This window comes from Thunnus thynnus, chromosome 9, assembly GCF_963924715.1.
Source record: "Thunnus thynnus chromosome 9, fThuThy2.1, whole genome shotgun sequence".
Classification (NCBI taxonomy): domain Eukaryota; kingdom Metazoa; phylum Chordata; class Actinopteri; order Scombriformes; family Scombridae; genus Thunnus; species Thunnus thynnus.
Genome location: NC_089525.1, coordinates 20308166 through 20332363, shown reverse-complemented (window position 1 = coordinate 20332363; position 24198 = coordinate 20308166). Strand labels below are relative to the sequence as shown.

The 24198-nt window shown below is 43.2% G+C and overlaps 1 protein-coding gene across 9 annotated transcripts in view; it reads left to right on the top strand.

Moving 5' to 3' along the window:
- Positions 1-24198, top strand: part of dlg3 (discs, large homolog 3 (Drosophila)) — an 83633-nt gene that overhangs the window by 50795 nt on the left and 8640 nt on the right. For 4 of the 9 annotated variants that reach the window (XM_067599571.1, XM_067599572.1, XM_067599570.1 and 1 more), the window contains 11 exons: positions 219-272; positions 810-860; positions 2156-2280; positions 2733-2902; positions 3246-3382; positions 4718-4862; positions 6106-6250; positions 7110-7235; positions 12791-12947; positions 13920-14022; positions 22167-22281. In XM_067599571.1, the coding sequence (XP_067455672.1) occupies positions 219-272; positions 810-860; positions 2156-2280; positions 2733-2902; positions 3246-3382; positions 4718-4862; positions 6106-6250; positions 7110-7235; positions 12791-12947; positions 13920-14022; positions 22167-22281 (1328 nt within the window). Of the gene's footprint in view, positions 1-218; positions 273-809; positions 861-2155; positions 2281-2732; positions 2903-3245; positions 3383-4717; positions 4863-6105; positions 6251-7109; positions 7236-10850; positions 11285-12790; positions 12948-13919; positions 14023-16558; positions 16937-17621; positions 17642-22166; positions 22282-24198 lie in introns of those variants that run through there. The other 5 variants (XM_067599577.1, XM_067599573.1, XM_067599574.1 and 2 more) reach the window with 4 other exon arrangements.

Below are 24198 nucleotides of genomic sequence, written 5' to 3'. Positions count from 1 at the left end.
CTCAATCCTCACACCTTCCAAACGACGCCCCCCCCAACCCCCTCCCTCCCCTCCTCTCCCTCACCCCACCCCCCCCAGTCTCAGCCCCAAGGAGACTCACTGACTGTTCCCATGGCATCCGTTCACTTTGCTCCCAAGTGATAGTGTGTGTACCGCATTACGTCTGTGTGCTGCCAGCCTCGCACACTGAGATAATGTGTATCTCTTCATATTCACAGGCCAACCCTCCCCCCATCATCGTCAACGCAGACTCACTAGATGCAGGCCCTTATGTAAGTATCTGTTCTCTCTCTCTCTGTACAGTATACATGTCTCTCATTCACACTTCCTCTGTGTCCAAGCATGAGCGTGATTGTGTGTGTATGTGTGTGTGTGTGTGTGTGTGTGTGTGTGTATAAAAGGGCCTCCTCCTGGTAGCAACATGCTGTTTGCCATGTGGACCGACATCCATTATCCCATTGACCCTGCCTGTTTGTGAGGAATGTGCATTCTGCAGTTGCACATTTAGCGTCACAGCGCATATGCATTTACAAAAAAGAAACTTTTTTTTATTGTAGCATCAGAAATTCATGGTGATATTTTTAGTTACTAAAACAATCTGGTGAATGTATCTTCAGTATATTTTGTCAATAATCCTATTTTCACGGTTCTCAGTGTTCAGTCTGTACATAGGTCTGCGTGGTATTATATGGTAAAGGATTTAGCTAAAACATTTGCATGCATCTCTTTTTTCTCTTTAACTATTTTTAGAAAATGACATAATTCAGGTTCGGTGATGTAACTAACTATTGTTCTTTTGCATTTGACAGGTAAATGGCAGTGATGGGATGTACAAATATGAGGAGATCATTTTAGAGAGGGTGAGTTTTACCAGTTTCCTTGTAACATTTTTTTTTTCCCAAAATTTGCACATTCCTCTTTGATGTATTTTTGCATGATGGATGGATTTCTCCCCACTAGGTGGTAGTAAGCAGCTCAGTCTTCTCTTACTGAGCCTAAAGAACATAAAAACCAAGGAAAAATCTTAATACTGGTATCAATACATTTATATGAGAATCAAATGACATGGTGATGTTATAGCTGTTACATCACTGCAGTAAGAATGTCTTATGTGTGATGTCTCATGTGAGTATGAGCACAGAATAACGCCAGTGAGGCATAGCTTTTTACATAATCCTGATGCACATGTCATCAGCAGACGCCAGAAATGTAAAGTGCTCTCCTGTTCAATTGTTCAGCAGGCACCACTGCACTTGTCAGCGGTGGTTCAGCTTGTAGTGGCAGAGCTATACGTTTCTGCTCTCATTATTCCACCCACATATAGATGCACCTCGGAACCCACAATGGATGCACAGTGTCTCTCTGCCCCTTCCACTCTAAGTGGCATTTCTGCATGCAGAAAGCTTAAATAAAGTATGCAAAGCCACACTTTAAAAGGTCTGTGGGTGTGTAACATTTGGTGGTAAGGCCCAGTCTATTCCTCTCAGCTCCAGAGCAGCACACTGGGAGGCCTCAGCCTCCCTCTGTCCTAATTTGTTGCGACTGTTGCTCATTAATTATAGAAAATAATAAAGTGAAGTCTTTTCTCAGCTGTCTTGTTTGCTGCCTGTCTCTGTGGCCACGGCTGTCAGATGCAGCAGTGTGCCCGGACCCACTCGATCCAAATGGGTCCTCTGTCATTTCAGGGACAAGAACGACGGGAGATGGTTGTGTCTGTCTCCTGCAGAGAGTGAGAAGCTCTGTATCATGCAATAGCAATGACGCTTCTCAACTCATCTTTACTTTAGATCATAAATCCACTTCCCTGCAGACATAGGGCAGTTCCACCATTAATGCCTCTCTGTGGGTTGATGGAATAAGCGTGACATTTTGAATGAAGTGCCCTCATCTAATGGAATACATGGCATTATCATTCGTCACATGCAAGGACAAACACACACACACACACGTGTCCACGAAAATGGACATCAGAAATGCCTGGAGAAATCCCTGGAGCAGTTTGCATCGATCACGTGTTCCTCTGAGATACCAATACACTTAAGAGCCATATTGTACTGACCTTGAGCCCACATTGGGTCCATCACTTACATCTAAGTGTGTGTGTATGTTGTTTATTGTACCCCCACTGAAAATGCCAATCATAACCTGTGTGCAGGGGAACTCTGGCCTGGGCTTTAGCATTGCTGGAGGAATAGACAATCCCCACATTCCCGATGATCCGGGGATCTTCATCACCAAGATAATTCCTGGAGGAGCAGCTGCTATGGATGGAAGGCTGGGGTAAGTCTCCCCTCCTTACCATGTTACCCTCCCTGCTTCTCCTCCTCTTCCTCCTCATCCTCACCTTTCCTTCTACTCTTTTCAAGCTCCTCTGTTCCTTCCATCCTCTCTCAGCTCTTTCTCTGTACTCTAACCTCTCTCCTCTTTTTCTCTAACGCTCACCACCAACGTGTCCCGCCAGGCAGTGCTGTGTGGGAGGCAGAGTTTCTACAGCCCTCTGCCCCCAGGCTCTGTGTGTTTCCTCAAAGTTATGATTCACAGGAAAACCAAAGCCTGAAACATGCAAAAATTATGATATGGAGTGCTTTTTTATGTGCTTTGGAGGTTTCTGATTACATTGGCCATGCTAGGGTCTCCCCGTCTTTGTGTGGCGCATTAACTCCATGTTGTCACCTGTTGACTGATATGGTGAAGGTGTTGTATGATATATATTAAAAGCCGTCTCTCCTCAGGGTGAACGACTGCGTGCTGCGTGTGAATGATGTGGACGTGTCTGAGGTTGTGCACAGCCGGGCGGTGGAAGCCCTGAAGGAGGCAGGGCCAGTAGTGCGGCTGCTGGTCCGGCGGAGGCAGGCCCCACCTGAGACGATTCTGGAGGTCAACCTGCTGAAAGGGCCAAAAGGTCCGGGAGACATTACACACATCACACACTATGATAGAAATATAGAAGTTCATTGTCTTGTATCCAAATCACTGCATTAATGCTGAAACACCACAAGAGAATTAGATTAATGAAAGATACTTTGTACATATAGGAATGGGGTTAACTTATTTTCCAGGACAAATGTACATTCAATTCATAAATAATAGGCTTTCTAACTATTTTCAGGCAACACTGACAAATAATTCGACCACTCAGCAAATAAGGGACAGCCCCAGCTATGGAATATATATAAAAAATGTGTAAAATCAGATGATTTCCAACACAATTATTAACTCTCTCACTGTCTATATTACTCAATCAGGGCTTGGATTCAGCATTGCCGGAGGGATTGGCAACCAGCATATCCCAGGAGACAACAGCATCTATATTACCAAGATCATAGAAGGAGGAGCTGCCCAAAAGGATGGACGGCTGCAGACCGGAGACCGCCTGCTAGCTGTATGAGCCTAAACATCCCCTCTGACTCAGTCGCATCAAGTGTTCTAGTCAAAATGAATTTGTTTCGGTTGTTTATGTTGTTCACTAGCAAGTTAGCAACTTTTCAACAGACTAAATCAATGAGGCACAAGCCATCAGTAGTTGTTGATTCTATACAAACACCTATTTATGTGGCTGAGTGGATTCGTAATGGACATAGAAGAGAAGTACATTATCTGGTTGATTGCCCCATCCTGTCATTTTAAGCTAAACCACAGTCAACTCACATCAGCATTCATGGCTCTGAGCATGATCGATAATCTACCATTTATGCCATACCACGGGACGATAAATAGGCCCGCCTGCTGGGCGTAAGAGTAAGACATATTTTATGTGTTTAAGGATACAACATATCACAAAAGAAAACACTTATCACTACAATCTTTCTGTAAAAGTTGCAAATAACTTGAGCTACAATATGCAATCATTTACTGAACTTCCTACAGAGCTCAGATTTATACAGTGTGCATTTGCAGCCATGTTTTTAATCATAAAAACACATATATATCACATATTTTGAACACTTAATATTTTAAAGATGATGTATATATGCTTGACCTTTTTAGTGCCCCTGACTTTAATGAAGGACAAATTAAAAACCCTATAGGAACATGGCAGTTAACAGATCCTTAAGTACACGGATCTGGTACCACACTAGACACTCAGTCATTGTGCGAGGGAAATGTCAATTCACAACAGAGAAAAGGCAAGCTGTCATTCCACGGAGAAACGAAACTGACGACTGTTTCATATATTATCAAAAGGCATGTAGATGCTGGAAATAAGTTTGTCATACCTCCTGTATGGTAAAAACATGTAGACATTTCATTTGCAACACATCAACTCTACTGCACTCTGGGTGTCTTAGTAGAGTTATAAAGGTTTTAGGTAGTTTTCAATAATATAAAACCCAACATTTCTCAGTTCACATGTACTCTGCTGTGAGTTATTTACAAAGAGCGCATTTTTTGAGATTTAACCCAAAGTGCTAAAATATGGTGTTCAAATACTTTCTGCAGTTTATTTCCAGGGAACTGAGTCTTAAAACTGTAGAAATTCAGAGCATCTTCAGAACCTCTACCTACTGCTTTTGACCTCTGTTAACGCTGCACAGCACACCAACCTTCTGATGAAATGTACTGAAATCTCATAATACTTTCAAGCTATGATTCATTATTGTGTTGGCTGGTGTGATGGCTGGTGTGATGTTGTCACAGTACAGCAAAGACACGAGGTGTTCAGGTGTTGATACAAGGATTTTTTTCCTCCTGTCTTCTCGACAATCATCGCATTCAGGTGAACAACATCGTGCTACAGGATGTGCGTCACGAGGAGGCGGTGGCAGCGTTGAAGAACACCTCTGATATGGTTTACCTCAAGGTGGCCAAGCCGGGACCCGTGCATCTCAATGACATGTACGCCCCTCCGGACTACTCCAGCAGTACGTATCTACCTCTTCCTGTTCTTCTAGTCTAGTCTGCTGAATCCCTAAAGTAAATGTCAGAAACTACATTTTATATTCACTAATCCATAAGCAGTTAGCTCCAAAACTGGAACAGGTTTATTTATACAAAATGTTTGACATAAGGTAAAGAGTGATTTATAAGTCAAGGTCCATGTTAGCGTGTTTTGCACTGGGAATCGTCTTTTTATCTTTATCAGAGATGTTTCAGTGGACCTGCATGAATTTTAGTGTTGGATCACTGTTCTCTCCCCAAAACTGCTATGCCCAGACACCCACATAGTGAATGTAGTGAATGCTTGCACACACACACACACACACACACACACACAATCCTTCCCACAGCAACAACAAGCGCAGTTCTCTGCCTCCCACTGAGTGTGGATGGTTTCTCACATCCCACCTGCTCATGACAGCCCACGATCTTGGGCTGCAGCATCTCAAATTTACACAGAACAGTGAGTTAGTATTAGAGGGGGCTACTTAGGGCTTTTTTTTTTTGTATGTTCTAAATGTTTGCAGTTGTCAGGGTTTACGCGAGCCCTTAATGCAGACTTAACCCCGCTCTGACAGTATAACCCGTGGTCAGATGATCTGGATTTGAAACGCTTGTTTTGTCATGTTCAACTGCCTCCATGAAGAATGTAAATTTGGGGAAAAGTTTTTGTTTTTGAATCATAAGGGACTACACACACTTTATTTATTTAGAAGAGAAAACAAAACTGAACAATCTGATTACAATACAAACTCTCTGATGTAATCATCCATCACCTCTTTGACCTACTGTGCTTGCCGTACTTGTGTGAACACAGTTTTCCTGTGCAGTGAGGAATTATTACAGATATTTGTGGAGCACTCATTTCAGTTTTACTGTACCTCCAAATAAATTGGTTTTGATAATCTGGCTTGTTTACAACCTGTCTGATTGTCTGACAGCTCATGTTTCTCACCCCAACTTTGTTTTAGCAATGTCACTGCATTCCCACATCTAAACAATAACATTTTGTAGGGTATAATGTTATTATAACTGATAGAAATGACGGCCAAAACTACACAAATAATACCCATGTTGTAATAAAATCTTTTTTTTTTTTTGTGATTATGAAGTTGTCATTTCATGCGAACAGTAGAGTCCCCTGTTCAATCAGCTGTGCAGTGTTCCTGTTGTGCCTGTATTGTAATCATTCTTTCTTTCCCCCTACTGGTCTGGCCCTCCCTCCAGCCTTCCCCACCATGGTGGACAACCACGTCAGCCACAACTACATGGGGGCAATGGAGCCTAAGCCAGTGTACCCGCCACCCCAGGTCACCCCGTCCAGGTACTCGCCAGTTCCACGCCACATGCTGGGGGAGGAAGACTTCACAAGGTAGGTTGCAGGCTGGTTCTTCCATGAATGACTTTGCCCCCATACATTACACTCACACAGGCTGGTTGGTAGGTTGGAAAAAATTATAGCACATATTTTGCTTGTAGACAAAAGCAGAAGGCCTTTTTGTGACTTTGCTGTCCTAAGTGAAGAAACACAGCTGTGGAACAAAATTAAGACTAAATGTCTTAGTCTGTAAAACAATTATGTTAGTTATGCATTGGTTTTCTTTTTGTTTTTAGCAGCCTCCGCTCCGTTTAGTTGCTGTTTTCCAGGTGTCGTCATAGTGTGGTTTTCTTTGAATGACACATTTAAACAGTTTAAAGTGCCTTCATGAAGTGTTTCATGAAGCAAAACAAGTCCTCAGTTTACAGTTTTCAGCTCATCAGGGCCCTGGTGGTGCATACTGTGTTATAACTGGACAGTGTGTGGTGGCTATGTGCTGACCAAATGCTTTGCAGAGGGGCCTCTTGTCACTTCTTGTACTTGTTATGACTGTGTTTTAACCTTTGACCTCCTATCCAAGTACTGGATCTGAAGTAGCATTCATAGAGGCTTGATTGGAGTGTCCCACGAGGCCTTGAGTCATCTTAACCCACAGCTCTGGGGAGGAGGCTGTTTTCCCCCTGTGTGTGTGTGTGTGTGCATGTGTGACTGCATGCAGGCGTTTATTTGTGTCTGTGTGTTGTGGCGTGAACGTGTTACAGGATGACACTGAGTGTTCGTCCTGTGGCTCTGTAATGTCCTTGTACAAGCTGTCTACATGACTTGTATGTGCATTTGTCGCATCTTTGTTGGTATTTGTGCTTTATTTGTGTCCTACACTTGTCCCGTTCACTGTGATTCCTGTACCCCACAGCAGGGCTGAACCTATTTACAGTGTCATCCACAAACCTGGGGACAGCAAGGTGCCCCAGGCCCTCTACAGAGGCTTCTGTCCTTCCCCTGCTCCCTTGTGCCAAGGTCCACTCCCCTTCTCTGGCAGGTACTAACCTAGTCCATCATGCCTTGCTTAGCTAACCCTCCTCTGTATAGCTCAGCATCTGGATCTGGCATCAGACAGGAGTTGGGCCAGGGAGGGACGAAGGCCACCTGCCTCATTGCCACATCTGTGCACAAATTACACAAACAGAAGAGACAGATGAAGAGGAGAAAGATGGCAATGGACAGAAAAGAAAGAGGAGGGAAGGGAGGGGGTGGAAGGGTGATATTTGTAGAAAGTTCTTATTTTCAAGCAGAGCCATCTTTTAACTTCTTTTATCTTTCTGTCTCTATGTTTGCATGTAAATGTTTCCACACCTCATGTCTACTTTACTGTACTGTTTATCTGTTGGTACTTTAAACATGTTGCTGCTTTTTATGTTTGTGTGACATACTGTACTTACATGCAGCCATTTTTAATCTTTTATAACCTCCACTGAAAGGTGCTGAACAACAAAATACTGAAACAACAACAGCAGCAAAGTGACAGTAGAGCAGAAATATTTCATAAGAAATTAGCCTATTTTTCTCTTGCCCTTTGTGTATGTTTTTGTTTTTATTTTTTAGCTCTACTGTTCATATTTTCAAGTGTCTACCTACCACTTAGTCATTATTTGTCCATCAATTTTCTACTAATCTGCTCACATCTATGAACCTAAAACAATATTGCCCTGTTTGTCGCAGTTTAAAATGGAGTCGTACCTGCTCTTCACAAACATATCTCCACAGGAGTGCAGCCGAAAGGGCTTCACGCTCCCACAAGCTGCTCAATTCCATCTGTCAGGAGGCATCGATAAAGCTGAGCCTCTGTCTCGGGCCAAGCTAGTTTCACTGGTGGTTACTGCTGAAGACAATAATATACATAATATCTATTTCCTCTGTTTGGCATTACCAAATGTGCACAAGATCTCCTGGTTTGCTGATTAAGTTTCAGTTATTTGTTTCATTTTTTTTATTTACATCATGCATCACCTCATGGATGAATGCCCTAATTTTTCTGTGTGTGAACCATTGGTTTTATGTAATGTGTTTGTGTTAGCTCAAATTGTGTGTGTTGCATATATTCCATGCACTGATGCCATTATGTGTTTGTGCCTGTGTGTTTGAGAGAGAGAAAGACAGCCCCTGGTCTCGCTGTTTGGCTTTAACTAAAGGCAGGTTGTGGTGTTAAAAGCAAGTGACAGTACAGGAGGATGGGAGGGCACACTGAAGCCACCCAATATTCTCCTTTGCAGAGATGGAATGTTTTGCCTGCTGCTCCATGTATGTAAATATAAACACAGAGCCTCGCTGTTACCATAAATGTAATGGGGAGTAAGAGCCTGAACCGGTACGGGCCAACCAGTAGCAGCAGACAGTCCTGCAGCTGTCATGATTCATCTGCATGCTGGGAAAACCAGGCCATGCACTCAGGTCTTACCCCTCTCATCACCCATGCTGCCAGCACCAATCACACACACATACTGTACACAGAGACATTTGCCTCATAATGTGCTGACACATACGAGCACACATGCAGATACGCACACTTTAAATGCAATGCACAATTACGACACAGGCACATACCTGTGGGTATACATCCTGCACATCCAGACAACTCGTAAATCAAAGGCACAAATGAGAATGGCCTACATACTGTGACCATGCACGCACCTGTTTGCCCCTAGTGGATTTGTGTGTCATGTCTGCTGTATAATCAGAAAAGAGTGGCATTGTCTCCGAGGACATCATGGCCGACAACCGACTTGATCCCAATCACAGCAGATGAGCATCTCGCTCCGTCAGACTGACAGGCAGATAGCAGACACCTCCCTCCGACCCCAGCAGCTTTCCCATTGGCTCCGACCGTGAGGGGTTATTTTAGATGGATGCTATAGTAAGCACAAGCTTCCGCAGAAGTGGAGCAGGCTGGTTGTGAGGAATGAGTCAGAGCTTGTATCGGCCCTCTGCCCATCTGCACATCCCCCTCAATGGTGTCATCACCGACACATCCCCGACACCCCCCCCGCCCCCCTCTCTCTTCATCTGATATTACCCCCTTTCTGGAGATATGTCAGTCCTGAACATAGCTGCCTTGCATCCTGTTCACATTGGGCTTGATAAGAGATAAAACCTCTGTGTTTAATATGCGTGTTTGGTGTAAACATACATGTGTGCACTGATGACAGTGTCAACAATCACTGAACAAGCATCTCCCCTCTGCTGCCCCTATCAGGACTGCAGTTGTTAGATATACAAAACAATGCTTCTAGTTAGGCTGCTTTGTTCAGGCACAGCTTGTGCAAATACAGGATCCCGATGACTGCAGCAGCAGGTGAACTAATCAGTAACTTTATGCGTCTCACACACGCACAAACATTAAACCTTTAACTGATCAGCACAAGAATCAAACATCAATAATTAGGAACACTTTGACCTTTTGGTTAGCATTATTAAAAGCTGTAAAAGCATAAAGGGGAGTTTAAAACAAAAGTAATCAGATTCAGCTGAGTACTCATCTTAGGTGTTAATCATTCATCGCTCCAGTTTTATTCTTAGTCACAGTGAGAGGCATGAAATATCTTAACCTGTCTATCACCTTAGCAGTTAATAAAAATTTCCCTATATCAAATTAGAGGAAAATATCAGGCCATGAAGAGGAGATAGCCACAGAGAAAAGGAAGACAAAGACAAAGCAGCATTTAAATTGTATATGTACATGCCTGTACAGAAGCTTATGTGATCCATTTGGGGAAAGGGAGAGATAAAGTGCTGCAAGAGGTAGTGTCTGTCTATGGAAAATGGCGTCCATCTGCAGTGTCCACCATTAATCAGCCAAGCAGAGCCAATTACTGGGCTGAGTCCAGGGCAGCATGACCCACTGAACCCTGCAGTCCACATATCCATTCACAGCTTTAGGATTGAGCTGTGACCGCCTCAGCCAAAACACTGAACGCAGTCAGGGAAAATATTGCGGTGAGAGTGGGGGGTGGTGAATTAGAGAAAGACTCACAGGAGAAATGGCTGGGCAGAGAGAAAGGGTTTTTTACCTCTCTATAACTGTTTACATTCCTGGCATGGATGAAAAGGCAAGGGGGGGAAAGGGAGGGGAGGCAGGTCTTGTGATAGGGAGGGAGGACTGCATTCAAAACTGTAGGAATTCACTCCCACTTTCCTTGAAAAAGGCCAGGCAATTATTATTCTATAGATGAACAGTACAAGCAGAAACACACATGGATATGGCTCCCTTGGAGAGAACCATCAACCTTGAGATCACACAAAGACTTTGGCCTTTGTTGTCCACGTATCCCACAGTTGTCTACATTGTTTTCCCTGAGAGGCAACCAAGCTCTCTGTCTAGCCATGTCACAGAATCTGAGGGTGTCAAATCAAAGGCCCGAAAGTCGTGAAAGTAAGTTCATGAGCTCCCCAGTTTGTTTACACTCTAACAAATTAGCAAGGAGCTTCTGGGAATCTGTCTGCCTAGTCTCCAGAGGGCCAGACTGACAAACAGGAATGTTGGTGTGTTGTATATGAGGGGGGCTGGACCTAAAGCAGCATCAGAGCAGAAGACGAGGGGACAGCATGGTGTAAAAGGGAAAAAACTTGGATAACCGCCCAACCCCATTTCCACACATCCACTGAGTGCTGATTCTCTTGATGTAACACAGTGTAGGTTACTCCGGATGTGAGGGATGTAGGATTTTGGCTTCTTGCTGTAGAATGATGATTTGTGTGGGTGCGTTAGGGTTAAGTGTTAAGTCTTGCCTTGCTAGTGATGATGAGGAGAGAGCATGTGTGACAGCTCAAAGAGGAGCTGTTTCCCATCACGGCACACAAACATGAGATAGGGAACACCAGGCCCCGAGCACAGGAGCTTTGAAAATTGCCCAGCCCCTCTCAGTGGAAGGCCAGATAGGAAGAGGGGTCGAGGAGTAACTCAGGAGCTGAGTGATGTGCCATAGCCATGTTCACAGTCAACGTCTCATCTTCCATGTCGCCTGTGAGGAGCCAGCCTGAATGCACGGTTAAGAAATGCTCTTTCGGAAGCAAGCATCGGATCTGGATCCTAAGGTAACCATGGAGATTTGTGTGCCTCGTCGAGCTGGGATGAAAAGCTCAAGATGGAAAGCAAGGTTATTTTAAGCTTGACTTGACTGAAGGCACGTCAGCTGTTTTAGCATATTTAAAGGCCATTGCCACTTGATTTTTTAATTTCATTTTTAATTCTGGTACTAAAAAAACAGTTTTTGCTTCACTTAAAGGCTATGGAAAAAGGCAAGAGCATAAAATGGCAAATGTTTTGAGCCTTGCTAGTACAGTTTTATTAAATCTGTCTGTGATTGTGCCTTGTAGAAACAATGCTGTTGAGGAATCTTGCAGACCTCGATTAATCTTTTTCAGTGATCTTAGGCAATGCTGCATACGAGTTCAGTTCATTTCAAATGAATATAATAGTTTCACAGTCCTGTTTCTTCAGGCACTGTTGTACCAGTTTGAACTTTCCATTGCTCTTCATGTCTTCAAGTGGAGCAATCAACCCTTTTTCCAGCCAGTCATGGGCATGATTCTGAAAGTCTGGAATGCTGCCTCAGCTGCCATCGATGGGAAAATGGTCTTAACAGCAAGTTCGAGCGCAGCCATTAGGGATTGAGTAGGAATTGTTCCTGTAGACCGCAGGCTGAGTACTTCGAGAGAAGACCACTAATGGGAACCATGCTGTGTGTGTGTATGTGTGTGTGTTTTTGTGTGTGTGTGTGTCTGTCTATGCCTACGTACGTGCGTGCATGTATGTTTTATGTGTGCATCTGTATATAAAGTATTTGAGTGTGTGTATGTGTGAGACCAGTGTTGGGCTTCCTAGAGTGTGTGTGTTTGCATTTGTGTGAAGTGTGTTCTCAGAGGGCTTTTGCTGGACCACAGCAGCGGTTTGGCCTCTCTAGCATCTTAAAAAGTGAGGCAGTCTGAAAAGCCTGCTGGAGGATGAGTCATAGTGGCTAAAGCTAAAACAGAGCTTGAGCGGGTCTGTCGAGCAGGAGGTGGCTCATTGTGTCTGCGTACATTAATATGTGTGGGTGTTAAAGTGTGCACACGTGTGCACATTTACATGAGACTGCCATGAGGAGCAGAAAGTCCTATAGCCAGTAGATAATAGGCATTTGGAACCAATCGTGTTGCTGCTTGTGTTATTGCATACATAGCAATGAATGAACAGTGTTATCCAAATGGTTATCAGTGTAATCCAAATGATCTTTATTAGCCTTATGATTAACGCATGATTATTACCTGCTTAATCATTGCATTCTGCTGGTGGATGGGTGTCCAGTAGATTTATCTTTATAATGTTCTCAAATATATACACATCTGGATCTCAAGATCTGCAGGCATACTCTTTGTAGCAGCCTAAACTGAAAGCACTCGACATTTTGGAATTATACAGAGTGTAAACCAATAGAAGATGGCTGTCTGAAACAGCCTCTCTGTACCCCTATACTTACTTCTTTTCAGTTTTGGTCATTGCTGTCTCTCTTGTGCTCTCTGTCCTGCTCTTCAACTTGACGCTGTCACTCTGTTTGGCAGGGAGCCAAGGAAGGTGTTGCTGCACAAGGGCTCCACAGGCCTGGGCTTCAACATCGTCGGCGGGGAGGACGGAGAAGGCATCTTCGTCTCCTTCATCCTGGCTGGAGGGCCGGCTGACCTGAGCGGCGAGCTGAGGAGGGGCGACCGGATTCTCTCAGTCAGTATTTCAACCTCAAGCTTTCTGTTTGCTCCCATCAATGACTGTAACAGGCTTGAGGTGGTGCTCGGAGATCTTCAGCCAACTCCCACTGTCAGAATAATGATGATAGAATTAAGGTGGCCCAGGACTTAGAGAGCCAACACATCTGTCTTGCGGAAATGTCCTTGAGCAAGGCATTCAATCCATAACAACTCAGAGGGAGCTTAGCTGTGCCCTGTATCAAATAAACATATTTAAATCCCTTGATTGTATTTCCATAACCTTATCATAGCCTAATCACCCTAGTTGTAGGGTGACTAGAGCTGAAACAATTAGCGGATTCATTGACTAGTTGATCCCCAGAAAATAATTGGGCAACTATTTTGATAATTGATTTATCTGTTTCATCATTCATCATATCATTTTTAAGCAAAAAAGACAACTGCTTCCAGCTTCTAAAATGTGAATATTTGCTAGTTTTCTTAGCCTTCCATGATAGTAAACTGAACATCTTTGGATTTGGGACCGTTAGTCGGACAAAACAAAACATTTGAAGATGTCACCTTAGACTCTGGGAGGCTGTGATGGACATCTTTCGCTGTTTCCTGACATTTCATAGACCAAATGATTAATTCATTAATCGAGGAAATAATTGGCATAATGAAAATAAATTGTAGTTGCATCCATAGTTTCAACATTTACTGCTGAAAACAGTACTTACTTTTTTAAGAATTACTTTAAGGATCTTTTATCCTGAATGTAATTGTCATACATACTGATAATCTAGTCATATTTAATGTTAGGTGTTCACATGATGAGGGCAGATCTTATCTCCACACACTGGGAAAAAACCCATCCAGCTTGATGACATGCTTTGCTCCTTCCTCTCAGACTTATTTCCTCTACAGAGCTCCATAATTAGACAAAATTAGATGAAATCTGAGTTTTTTCTGGCTAAGTTTCTCTCTCTCTCTCTGTTTTTTGTTGCAGGTGAATGGAGTGAACTTAAGGAACGCTACACATGAGCAGGCAGCTGCAGCACTGAAGAGAGCCGGACAGACTGTCACCATCATTGCTCAGTACCGGCCTGAAGGTGAGGCTCGTTTTCTTTATTGTGCCAAATGGGTCTTGAAGTCACAGTTTTATTGGGCTGTATTGGAACGAGTGATCATTAAACAACTATTTGTTCAACTGATTGTTAGATTTCCAAAACCATTCTTGAACATGGCTGGATGACCTTGTTAGGTATGGATTTGTTTTTGTCCAATGCAAAAAAAAACCAAAAAACACCTACCTTCCTCTACTCCTGTGCAGGAATAATACTTCATTTTTGGTAATTTCTTTAAACACAGATTTATAAGGAATACACATCATGTGTGCACAATATCAATGAATATAATAAAGCTCTTAGAATGACACATTACAAGACAAAGCAACAAGATTTGCTAATAATACAAGACCCGCCTTATGTTAATATTGTACTTTCATGGTTCACAGTTTGTAAGAAATGTGCAATCAATCAAAGTACCAAACCAACTGACATGCAGTGAAACTGGTTTTAAAGGTCCCTCTGGGTCTGCTGTTGCCCGCTTTGCCCTGCTGGTAATCCAGCATTGTTCTTGAGGCATATTAAAGGGGCACTACACTGTTTTTACTCAGGCTACAGGCTTGAAATGTATTTATTTATTGGAAAGCCAGCATTACAGACTAGAGGCATGAGTTTGATTGGAGGCAGGGAGGGAGGGTCTTGTGCCGCATTCATCCTATGTCAGATGGATGGGAGAGATCGGAAAGATTCCCATGTTAAGGACTTGCGAGCAACTTCTCGTCATATGACAACTCAGGAAGGTTGTATGATAACTGAGTTGGTTGTATGAGGGCTTAAAATAATGTGCATTAGCAAAATTACTTTATGTATCGATTAAACTGAGGTTTAATTACATTGAACAAGAGACTTTGGCCGACGTGAGGTATCCGTGTTTGCTTGGTTTTCAGGCACTTCTGTGTTATATGTATTTCTTTATTCAGAAATTCGTAATCATGGTAACTCCAATATGACATGAGTGCTGGCATACGTCACTTCCATGTTGTCAGAACGACCACGCCCCCTTTTGGGTGAAAATAAGCGCTGTAAAAGTGCCAGCACCAAATTGGAAAAACTATTTCCTTTACATCCCCAAAGAGTGAAGGACAGTTAAAGAAGAGATCTGTGGCTTCAGGCCATCTGCAGAGATTATGAAAATGGTAACTGCGGGATACATCTGTGGCAAACACTTCATCACAGGTTAGCTAATGATGTTAAATTCAACAGGTATAATGTTAACAGTCAAAGTAGTCAATGTTGATGTTGCATTGTACATAGAACATACTGATAGCCTCTAACAGCTAGCTTGCTAGCACTGGCTGCAGCAAGCTGGCTTTTCCTCTGGTTTCTTTAAACAGGTACCAAGTAAAATGGCTTCATCTGCCTGTTCCCTAAAGTGATTTTATGTCATGATTATCCTCATAATAATCAAAATTCAAAGTGTGTCAAAATGCTCCATTAACCTCTGCCCAGATGAAGTTGTGACCTGTCGTGCTGCAGTTTGCGCATCATCCAATTTCCACTTGCCGGTGTTTCTGTGTTTGTGTCTGATTTTTGCTGCTCTCAACCCCATTAATTTAGCTATATTCTTCATTACTGCAGCTAATTACCAACTGTACATTTAAACTTACACTAGTTCTGCCCAAGCACTCATAGCTCTCTCCTTCTTTTAGCAAATTTCTCACTAATCCCACAGTTTACATGCTACTCAGATCTGCAAGTTACTTTAGCTTAGCGGTTAGTGATGACACTCATCAACCCCTTTTTAATTTTTTGTATATAATGACACTGATCATTGATCAGCAACGACATAACGTAATTGTTTGCCTGACTGGCAATAGGATCTGGGCTCCTAATAGCTAAACGCAATAAAGTTTTCTTATTTTATGCAATGACATTGGCAAAGAACTCAGAATTTGCATTTATCGCCAGTCAAATTAGAGAGACTTTTTTAACCCAAAAAGGGGCGGGGGCATGACACAAGGGCAAAGTACATGGATGTGCTGCTCTAATCAGAAAGGAAAGGCACTATCAAGTTGCACTATGGGAAATATAGGATTCAGCATTTTTGGAACACTGGAACTCATACTAGGGACTAAACCCCAGGATTGCTCGGCCTCTGCTACTTTGATTTTATGCATTGTTTCATTCATCTGTCTCTCACAAGTCCCTAAACTGTATGAAAGTGCGAAACTAAATCACTGGGATACACCTTTAACGTTGCAGTGAAACGTCACATTTACCTGGTGTGGTCCTGGATGCGTGATAAGCTCTGGCTGCACAAATGAGGGCAGAGCTGCTGATAGTCTCACTTTAAGTATTCAGGTTCAGGGGCGTGATTTTTTTTTTTGTCCTAGGGTGGCGAAGTCATGACCCGCCCTAGTCTGTCTCTGATTGGCTCGCCCTGATAGTCTTTCCCTAACTCTAACCAATGGCACTCTGCCTAAATCCAATCAACGAAGACAATGAGTTCTAGCCAATCAGAGGCAGAGTAGGGCGGGCCATGACTTCGCCATCCTAGGAAAAGAAGTGTGGCTTCAGGAAAGGCAGTTGTATTAGCAGGCTGAAGTGTTGAGCCAACTGCAAGGCGGGCAAACGAATCGCTGCTGTAGTCCTTCCCTGTTCAAACCCCGGGCCCCGGTGAGCAGCCGCTGTTCGTGAACACAAACCCGGGACAGCGATGGAAAGAGGGGAGTAAGCGGAAAGTGCGAGCTGTGCTTCCACCACGACACCAGAGGAAACTTTTTAAAAAGAGCTAAAAGCGAAGGTGGAAAGCGCCAAACTTCCAACTTTTTTTTTTTTATCTGCCCACCAGCCTGTGTGGATGGGGGATGGGCTCGAGCACAACAGCAGCAGAGCAGAAGCCGCATGAAACTACCGGCAGCGACAGCGAAACAATAGCCACAGTTTTCATTTAACTGAGGTGAGACGAGGAAGGAAGGTGTCGAAAACTCTGAAACAGGAACAAACTGTGTAAATTACATTGTCAAACAGATTTATTTTGACTGCTTCTGTATAGCGAGGTAGCCTTTTGCTCTTCAAAGTTGCAACCTGTAGTTTCACTCCGGTAGTGGTTACAGTAGAGGTGAAGCAAAGTTGTCTCATGTCTTAGCCTCTAAAACGAGCAAGAAGCAACTTCCTATAAAGGGCTTCAAAGCTTAAAATGACTCTCTTTATATCAGCCTTGAAATTAATGTTAGGTTACCATGGCAGACATGTGATAGCCTCAGCCTTACAGTAGCTCTGTTGAAAACTCCTGCCATTGCTAAGAATCCGCATGTATTTGGTTTCAGTCTATTTTTTGTGATTACTCAATTGAACACTTACATGGGGGCTAGCTGTAGTAGTTTATGACCCGCAGGGTTCATTTAGATGCTATAAACAGTTCTTATGTAACCTCAACCTTTAGGTAGGGACACAGAGGTGTGGTCAAACAGGTGTGTGTGTGTGTGTGTGTGTTTGTGTGTGTGTGTCAACTTGGTGATGATGGTTTACCAGTGACCTCATAGGTGAACTCACCTCTTTACATTTAGATCTGTATGACACTACCAGACTTTGGACACGCAATACTCTGACCACAAGTCCGTTTTCATGCTGACTAAAGCGGAATTAATGTGTTGACAAGCCTGTAAGTTGTTTTCTACTTTTAAGGGAGTCTATTTCACAAAATGGCATCAGTCTTCCTTTGCAATAACATTTTGTAGATGTTAGTGTAGTTGTACGTTCTTCTCGGTGTTTTTGTAAGTCTGTGCATGTGTACTCAAGCATGCTGCAGTAATGTTATAACAACAATGGAAAGGGATATTGTGAGCTTTAGATCGAGGCTGAGTTCTCAGGTTGGACTATGACAGGAATGTGAAGGGGCATAAGTTGTAGCATGCTCTCGCTTTATATTCCTCTCTCTTTCAATAACGCAGAAGCTTTAAATAAGTCCAATAACTCTCCAAGGTCACAGAAATTGAGGTGGAACAGGATCAGCGAACTGGCACGGAGTTCAGCTGAAGAGAGGCAGAGGTTGAGATCAGAACTGACAGTATAGAGATAAAGGCTTTCCCACTGCCATAAAATGCTGAAATTAATGCCTCATTCTTGTCCATGTGAGTTCATGTTGTTGCGCATGCCAGACCAATCAGGCAGCATCTTGAATAACGATGTGGTTAGTTGAAGGGAACCTTTGTTTTCCATACCGAATCATGCTTTCAGCTCTGCGCCCTCTTTGTAACCCAGTGAAGGACACTTATCTGTTTGTGTACAATGCTCAACTACTCTAAACACACGAGTCGAGTGCCTGCAAATGATTGACTTCCTGCATCCCCGCTGGTAACCTAAGATCTGTCGCCAGTAATTCTGCTGGCATCCTAAACCGGTGTGTAACATGTCGTGCTTTTGAGTTTGAGCAGGACGAACCCCCCAGTGTGCTGTACAAGGACAGTCAGACAGTTGGGGGGGAGGAGTAAGCAGAGAGCGAATACTAGTTTATGTCGGGCAAGCTGCCTGGAGAGTATTCTCAGGGGCCGGGGCCCCGGCTTCCACGGACTTCTGATGGAAGGCCAGCGCTGAAGACTACAGGAAGCCTCAACAGACCCCCCCCGCCCGCCCTCCCCTGACTCTCAGTGGCTCACTGGAGTATCACCAAGTCTTTAACTCACATTCATCTCAGAGAAATGGAAGTGAGGGGTTTACACCCACATGCTGCCCTGCCCCACTATCAAGGAGCGTAATTACCCTAAAATCTTTGCATGTAGGAAATGGGAGGAGGGCTGCGGAGGAAATGTTAAAACTCCACGCACCCTCATCAAACTCACACCAGAGTGCATTACAGAAGTTTGTAGAGATAGTTTCGTCAGGGTCTATATGTTCCTCCCGCAGTGCGTTATTGTGGAGGGGGTTTGTGTGTTTACTGGCTCAACTATCCCTCAGAACATAACACACTCTCACATTACAAGTACATGCCTGCTGTGTTGCATAACTGGATCAAAAGAGAAGCGACCGTCCCCCAAAATAAAAAAGCTGTACGACTAATGAGGACACGCAGTGGGAGTGAGAGATACAGAATAGTCCCAGTTTCTATTAGCTGTCTTTTCTTCCTGTGGGTCACTTCCTAAAAATATAGGCTAGCTCTTGTGTATTAAGTGCTTTAAGGGGACCGAGTACTAACGTTCATAATTGTAGACTCCCAGTTTTCTCAGCATTTCAAGGGTGTGCTTGTGAATAGAGATGTTAATGAATAATTGATGTTGGATTGATCACTGTTAAAAGCCCGGACTGGTCAAGAATGTATATTGATCGACATATGACTCAGTCTTAACCAGGAGGATGTGGTTATGTTCCTACATAAAACCAGTAAGACGTGTGATCAGATACGTGCAACATATTTTCACTTAAAATGAGCACTTCCTGTTCCTGTAGTCTACAGCCCTTTTCGGTGAGGCAAGTATGGGTTTACCTTGAGTGCCCTGCTTGTCCATCCGACATGCTATCTGATACAAATGGCAAGTTGCACAGTTGTGTTGTGCTTTATCTTTTCAGTTTTGTTCATTTGTTAAATAAGGCAGACAGAAGGGAAGCCAGTGCAGTAAGTTTCAAGTGATGACATTACCTTTCTTTTTTCATTTTTAATTTGACTCCAATCATTTACAGGTGTTCATTTAATATATGAGTCATATATTCAATTTACTTGGGTTGTATTGCAAAATCAAACCTTTGTTGATAGCTGACAGTAGAGCGATGACAGGACAGTAGGGTAGAGAGAGAGAGAGATGGGGAACAATGGTATCAGGCCAGATGTGAACTGTGGATGTTGCACCCCACGGTCATCGCCCTAACTCCTAGACTATTAGGGCACCCTGTTTTGGAGGCCTTTAATCATTAATCAGTCATTGATCATTAACATGGCCTGCAATCAGTTGAGGAAGTTGCATAAATTTAAGTTCCTCCTTGTGAGTGATTGAGTACTGTTACTGATGTGACTTGAATTTGCGTTCTTTTAATCAGGCTGTGAGTTTGCTCACAATCCAGGCTCTCTACTGAAAAATATGTTTCCCTCACTGTTGCTCCATGTGCTCCTTGTTTGGACGATATCAACAATTGGTAATGTTTTGTAGTTTAATGTATGAGGTCTGATACCTTATCGATACACTTTAACAGGCGACACCATATATTCTGTTGCAGTGCGAGGGACAAAGGTGTATCTTCCCTTTTCTGTGGAACAAGTGTAAATTTCCTTAACTGTTTCACTTCATTAAAAAAAATGACAGTAAATTTAAAGCACTTTATTATAAAGCAAAAAGATAAAAAGATTTTGATCCCCAGCTTGTGAAAAAAAAGAAATCTTGCCATTATAGTGTGTTTTCCTACTCAACTCCGCAGATATCGTAATGTGTCGACAAAGATGATACAGAATCACCTGTATTCTGTTGTTATTATCAGCGAGGCGTGGCGGCAATTTATGGTTCAGTTTATGATTTCTACCCTACCTCCCTAGAGCCGCTCAAAGCTGGCTGTAGATCAGTGTCCACAGTATTTAGATGAATCATTTGGATGTTAGGAATGTGAACAAGCAAAGCATTTAGCTCCAACCACCTGTGCTACTCATACCACTATCTCACCGGTGCAGCTCTTAGCCAGCCCTTCAGGTCGGTGGTATTGTGAAGGAGGGCATTAAGACTGCTCTCTCTATTTAGCTACTCTTTGTCTTGTCCCTCGGCCCCTCCTCTCCTAAGCCGCCTCTCCTTGTGCTCCATTCTCTTCGTCTCTCCTGTGCCTGAGAGCCAAGTGGACAAGTCTGAATGGCTGTTTCCGCATGTGCTGTCCCTGTTCTAGGAGTGCTAGGACGTTGCTCTTGGTTACCGGCAGTCAGGCGGTGTCTGGTTACCTCACCTTTGCAGCGTCACATTGCTGTATTGTTAACCCTTTGAGCAGAGACCTGGGTGGAGAGCGGCACCAGGCCTGGGGCGGAATCTGTGTTTGCTTTGAATCCCCTTTAGTTTTCGGTAGGGGGGTTAGAGTTTAGCTGACCTGAAGCTTGTTTTCACACCTGCCCAGAATTTTCCCGGGAGCTTGGAGTAACTTCAGCTAAATCATCTTTGTAGGCACTGTTGTTTGTTTTTTCAAGGCTACTTGTGGGCTTCTTCGGTTGGACTTTGATCACTCGTTCACGTTACAGGAAGTGTTGCCAGCTATGGATGATTAAGCTGTAAGGTAGGAGTCAACCCCTACAGACATGGCAGTTAAAGGGCTATGTTGAATAAATATGGACAATATACATTTATAGGCTAATTATGATCACGGCATAGATGTGTTGTTTCATTAGAGCATTAGTGTAGCTTAGGTTGTTGTATACATTTAAATTCCTGGGCACATACCAGCGGTGCAACACAAAACATTAACACTTATTAACTCTAACTGCATTATTTTCGTTTCAGCAGCAGTGTAAAGTATAAAATTATCAGAACATTTATGACAAAATTAGTTGCTCACACTGCTGCTGTGTTGTGGGTCCCAGTGCCTTCTTTGTGTGATCACATGAGCACCCTAGCCTACTTGTTTTTCTAGCTGCATCTGCCGGTCTGTTTATCTTGCTGTGTGCCGTGTGGTGCGGTGGCCTAGCTTGTTCCAGCAGCCTGGGCACAGAGCACGCTGCGCACAGCAGGCTAATGAGAGCATTCTTAATGAGGAGGTCCAGGTGGATTCATACATCATCCCTGTGCTCCTGAGCAGCAACTGGATTTACACACCTATGACAAATGGTCATGCATTCGAATTTGTTGGAGGCCTTCCCTTTTTTTAACCACCCTAAAGAGCCCATGTTGAACTTAATTAATCTGTATAATTAATTACCTGATATGAGACATTACTGGATGTGTAAGACAGATCTGTGATAAACCATCTGTTCCTGGGGTCATTAATCAGCCTAAGGATTCGCTGAACCTTTCCTCTGTTCACTCTAGCTCACTGCGGCGTGAACTGAGATCTCCCAATAATTTTCCAGTGAGACAAGGGAACAGGCTCCAGCACTCTTTTGGCCTCTTCATTCAATATGTTCAACCTTGTGTTTATCACTCTGAAGGCCCAAACATGGTAGTGTATGCTTGAGGATCCATTTTTGGGGGAAGCTGTTGATAAGATTTCTTTTGTTGTTTGTTTCCTCGCAGAATATAGTCGCTTTGAGTCCAAGATCCACGACCTGAGGGAGCAGATGATGAACAGCAGCATGAGCTCAGGATCAGGCTCCCTGCGCACCAGTGAGAAACGCTCCCTCTATGTCAGGTAAAGCTGGAGCACGTACGCCGACCCTCATACCACCACTCACAACATCGAGTTCTAAGATGTGTAGTCAAAATAACCACTCTTACATAATAAACCTCTACCTGCCAATGAGGGAAGAATAAAGCCAGATCGCACATGCTGTTAAAAGCAGCCACACTGTCAGAGTACAATGTTATGACAGATATGGCAAAAATGATAGAATAAAGCTTGATACTTCACTCTGAGCTGTTTGAAGGATAATGTCTACGTCAAGACATCGGGGTGATACTATTCCATGAAGATACATTTGTCTCAATACTGGTGACAAATGTGTGTTTCATGGTCCACAAATAAAAAGATTTACAAATGTTTATGATGATTTGTGAGACATGGCATCGACATGCTTGACTTGACAAAAAAACAGTTCAGTCCGTGAATTTCAAGTTGTCAAAATTAAAGCAATGTATTCAAAAACACTTACTTAATTACTCTCAAATCAAAGGGTGACGAGCTATTGTAGGTTTTAGGAAAAACACCTCTCACTTCATGATTTCACATGAATGCGCTGAAAAGCCGGACGTCAAAGTTTTCCACCAGCACTTAAATGCAGCATGTATTTGTGGAGGTTACACATCACAAATTGTCAGCTTTTCAAAAGCAAATATTGTGAGATTAATGAATTTGAGGTTGGAAATGTTTATGTAGAATACTGACTTTATTGAAGTTGGGTTATATTTCTTTGTAAAAGTTCTTTTATTTTGTTGTGGATTGGAAAATGGATTTGTGAAAACCAGAAATCGTCATACATTTGTATATCGTTTGTATTTGCAGGTGATGAAACGTGCGTTTGTAACCAATATTGAGACCAATTTCTCTCGGTACTTTTCATCACCATCAAAAAGCTGATGGACGGGGCATTCCCTGTTGTTGTTTTGATCCCACGTAAGATATTGAGTCTACTTTGTGTAATGTAGATTGATGGCGGAGCTTGTTGAACTGACCTGTGTTATGACATTTTGGGCCTGTTGCCAAACTGAATGGAGGCTCATTTAGGAATTAAAACAGGTGGCATCCCTCTGCTCTCACACATGCAAGCGAGTCACCCAGGACTCACAGGGGTGAAGGTGAAAGCACTGCGTGATGTAACTCCATAGCTCAAGTGCTTCACCATATTTCCTACTAGAGCCATAATGCGCTTCACTTAACCTGAGCTTAATAGCTACATTACCAGATTGATTTTGGACATTACCAGGATATATCAAAAGTATATAGGTGTTACCTGATTGGACGCCTGCTATAGAGAGAGGAGTGTTTAGCAGTCTGACTCATGCGTCTCTTATAGACCGGCTCCTATGAGGCATGTAGAGCCTAGCCTGCTCCTGTGCGGTTGACTAAGCCCACAGTTATGTTGGAAAAGCTGTCTACTTAGCCGGCTGATGCAGGAGCCGCCATGTCCTCCCAGCCCAGCCTCAGGAATGTGGAGGCGTTAAGCCTGCAAGGTGTACTCAGAAAATAAAAAATAACAGTGTCACATGTGTACTAACACTGTTAAGGCTACAGGTTTTATTATCACTCGCTGTTGAAAAATGAACTTTTTTCCATGTAAAGCACGCTAGCAGATAAGCTTCAGCCAGATTGCATCACATCAGTTTCAGCGGTACTGTTTACTCATTGCCAGCTGCAGTTTCAGTTGGCAGGAATAGTTCAGCTGAAATCTTTAACCAGAGGAGAAAAATGCATTTTGGCCACAGCATTTGTCTTCTGGATTTACTGCCTGTAGATATAGGCTTGTAGGTCAAGTAAAGTATAAACCTGTAAAGCAGGTATTAATACCTTTTCAGACATGACTGTGGTTTTACCTGTCGTACAAGATAGTGACGCACTCAGGCAGACAATAAACAGTGTATGTTTGTAGTGGAAAGTATGTGGTCACAACAA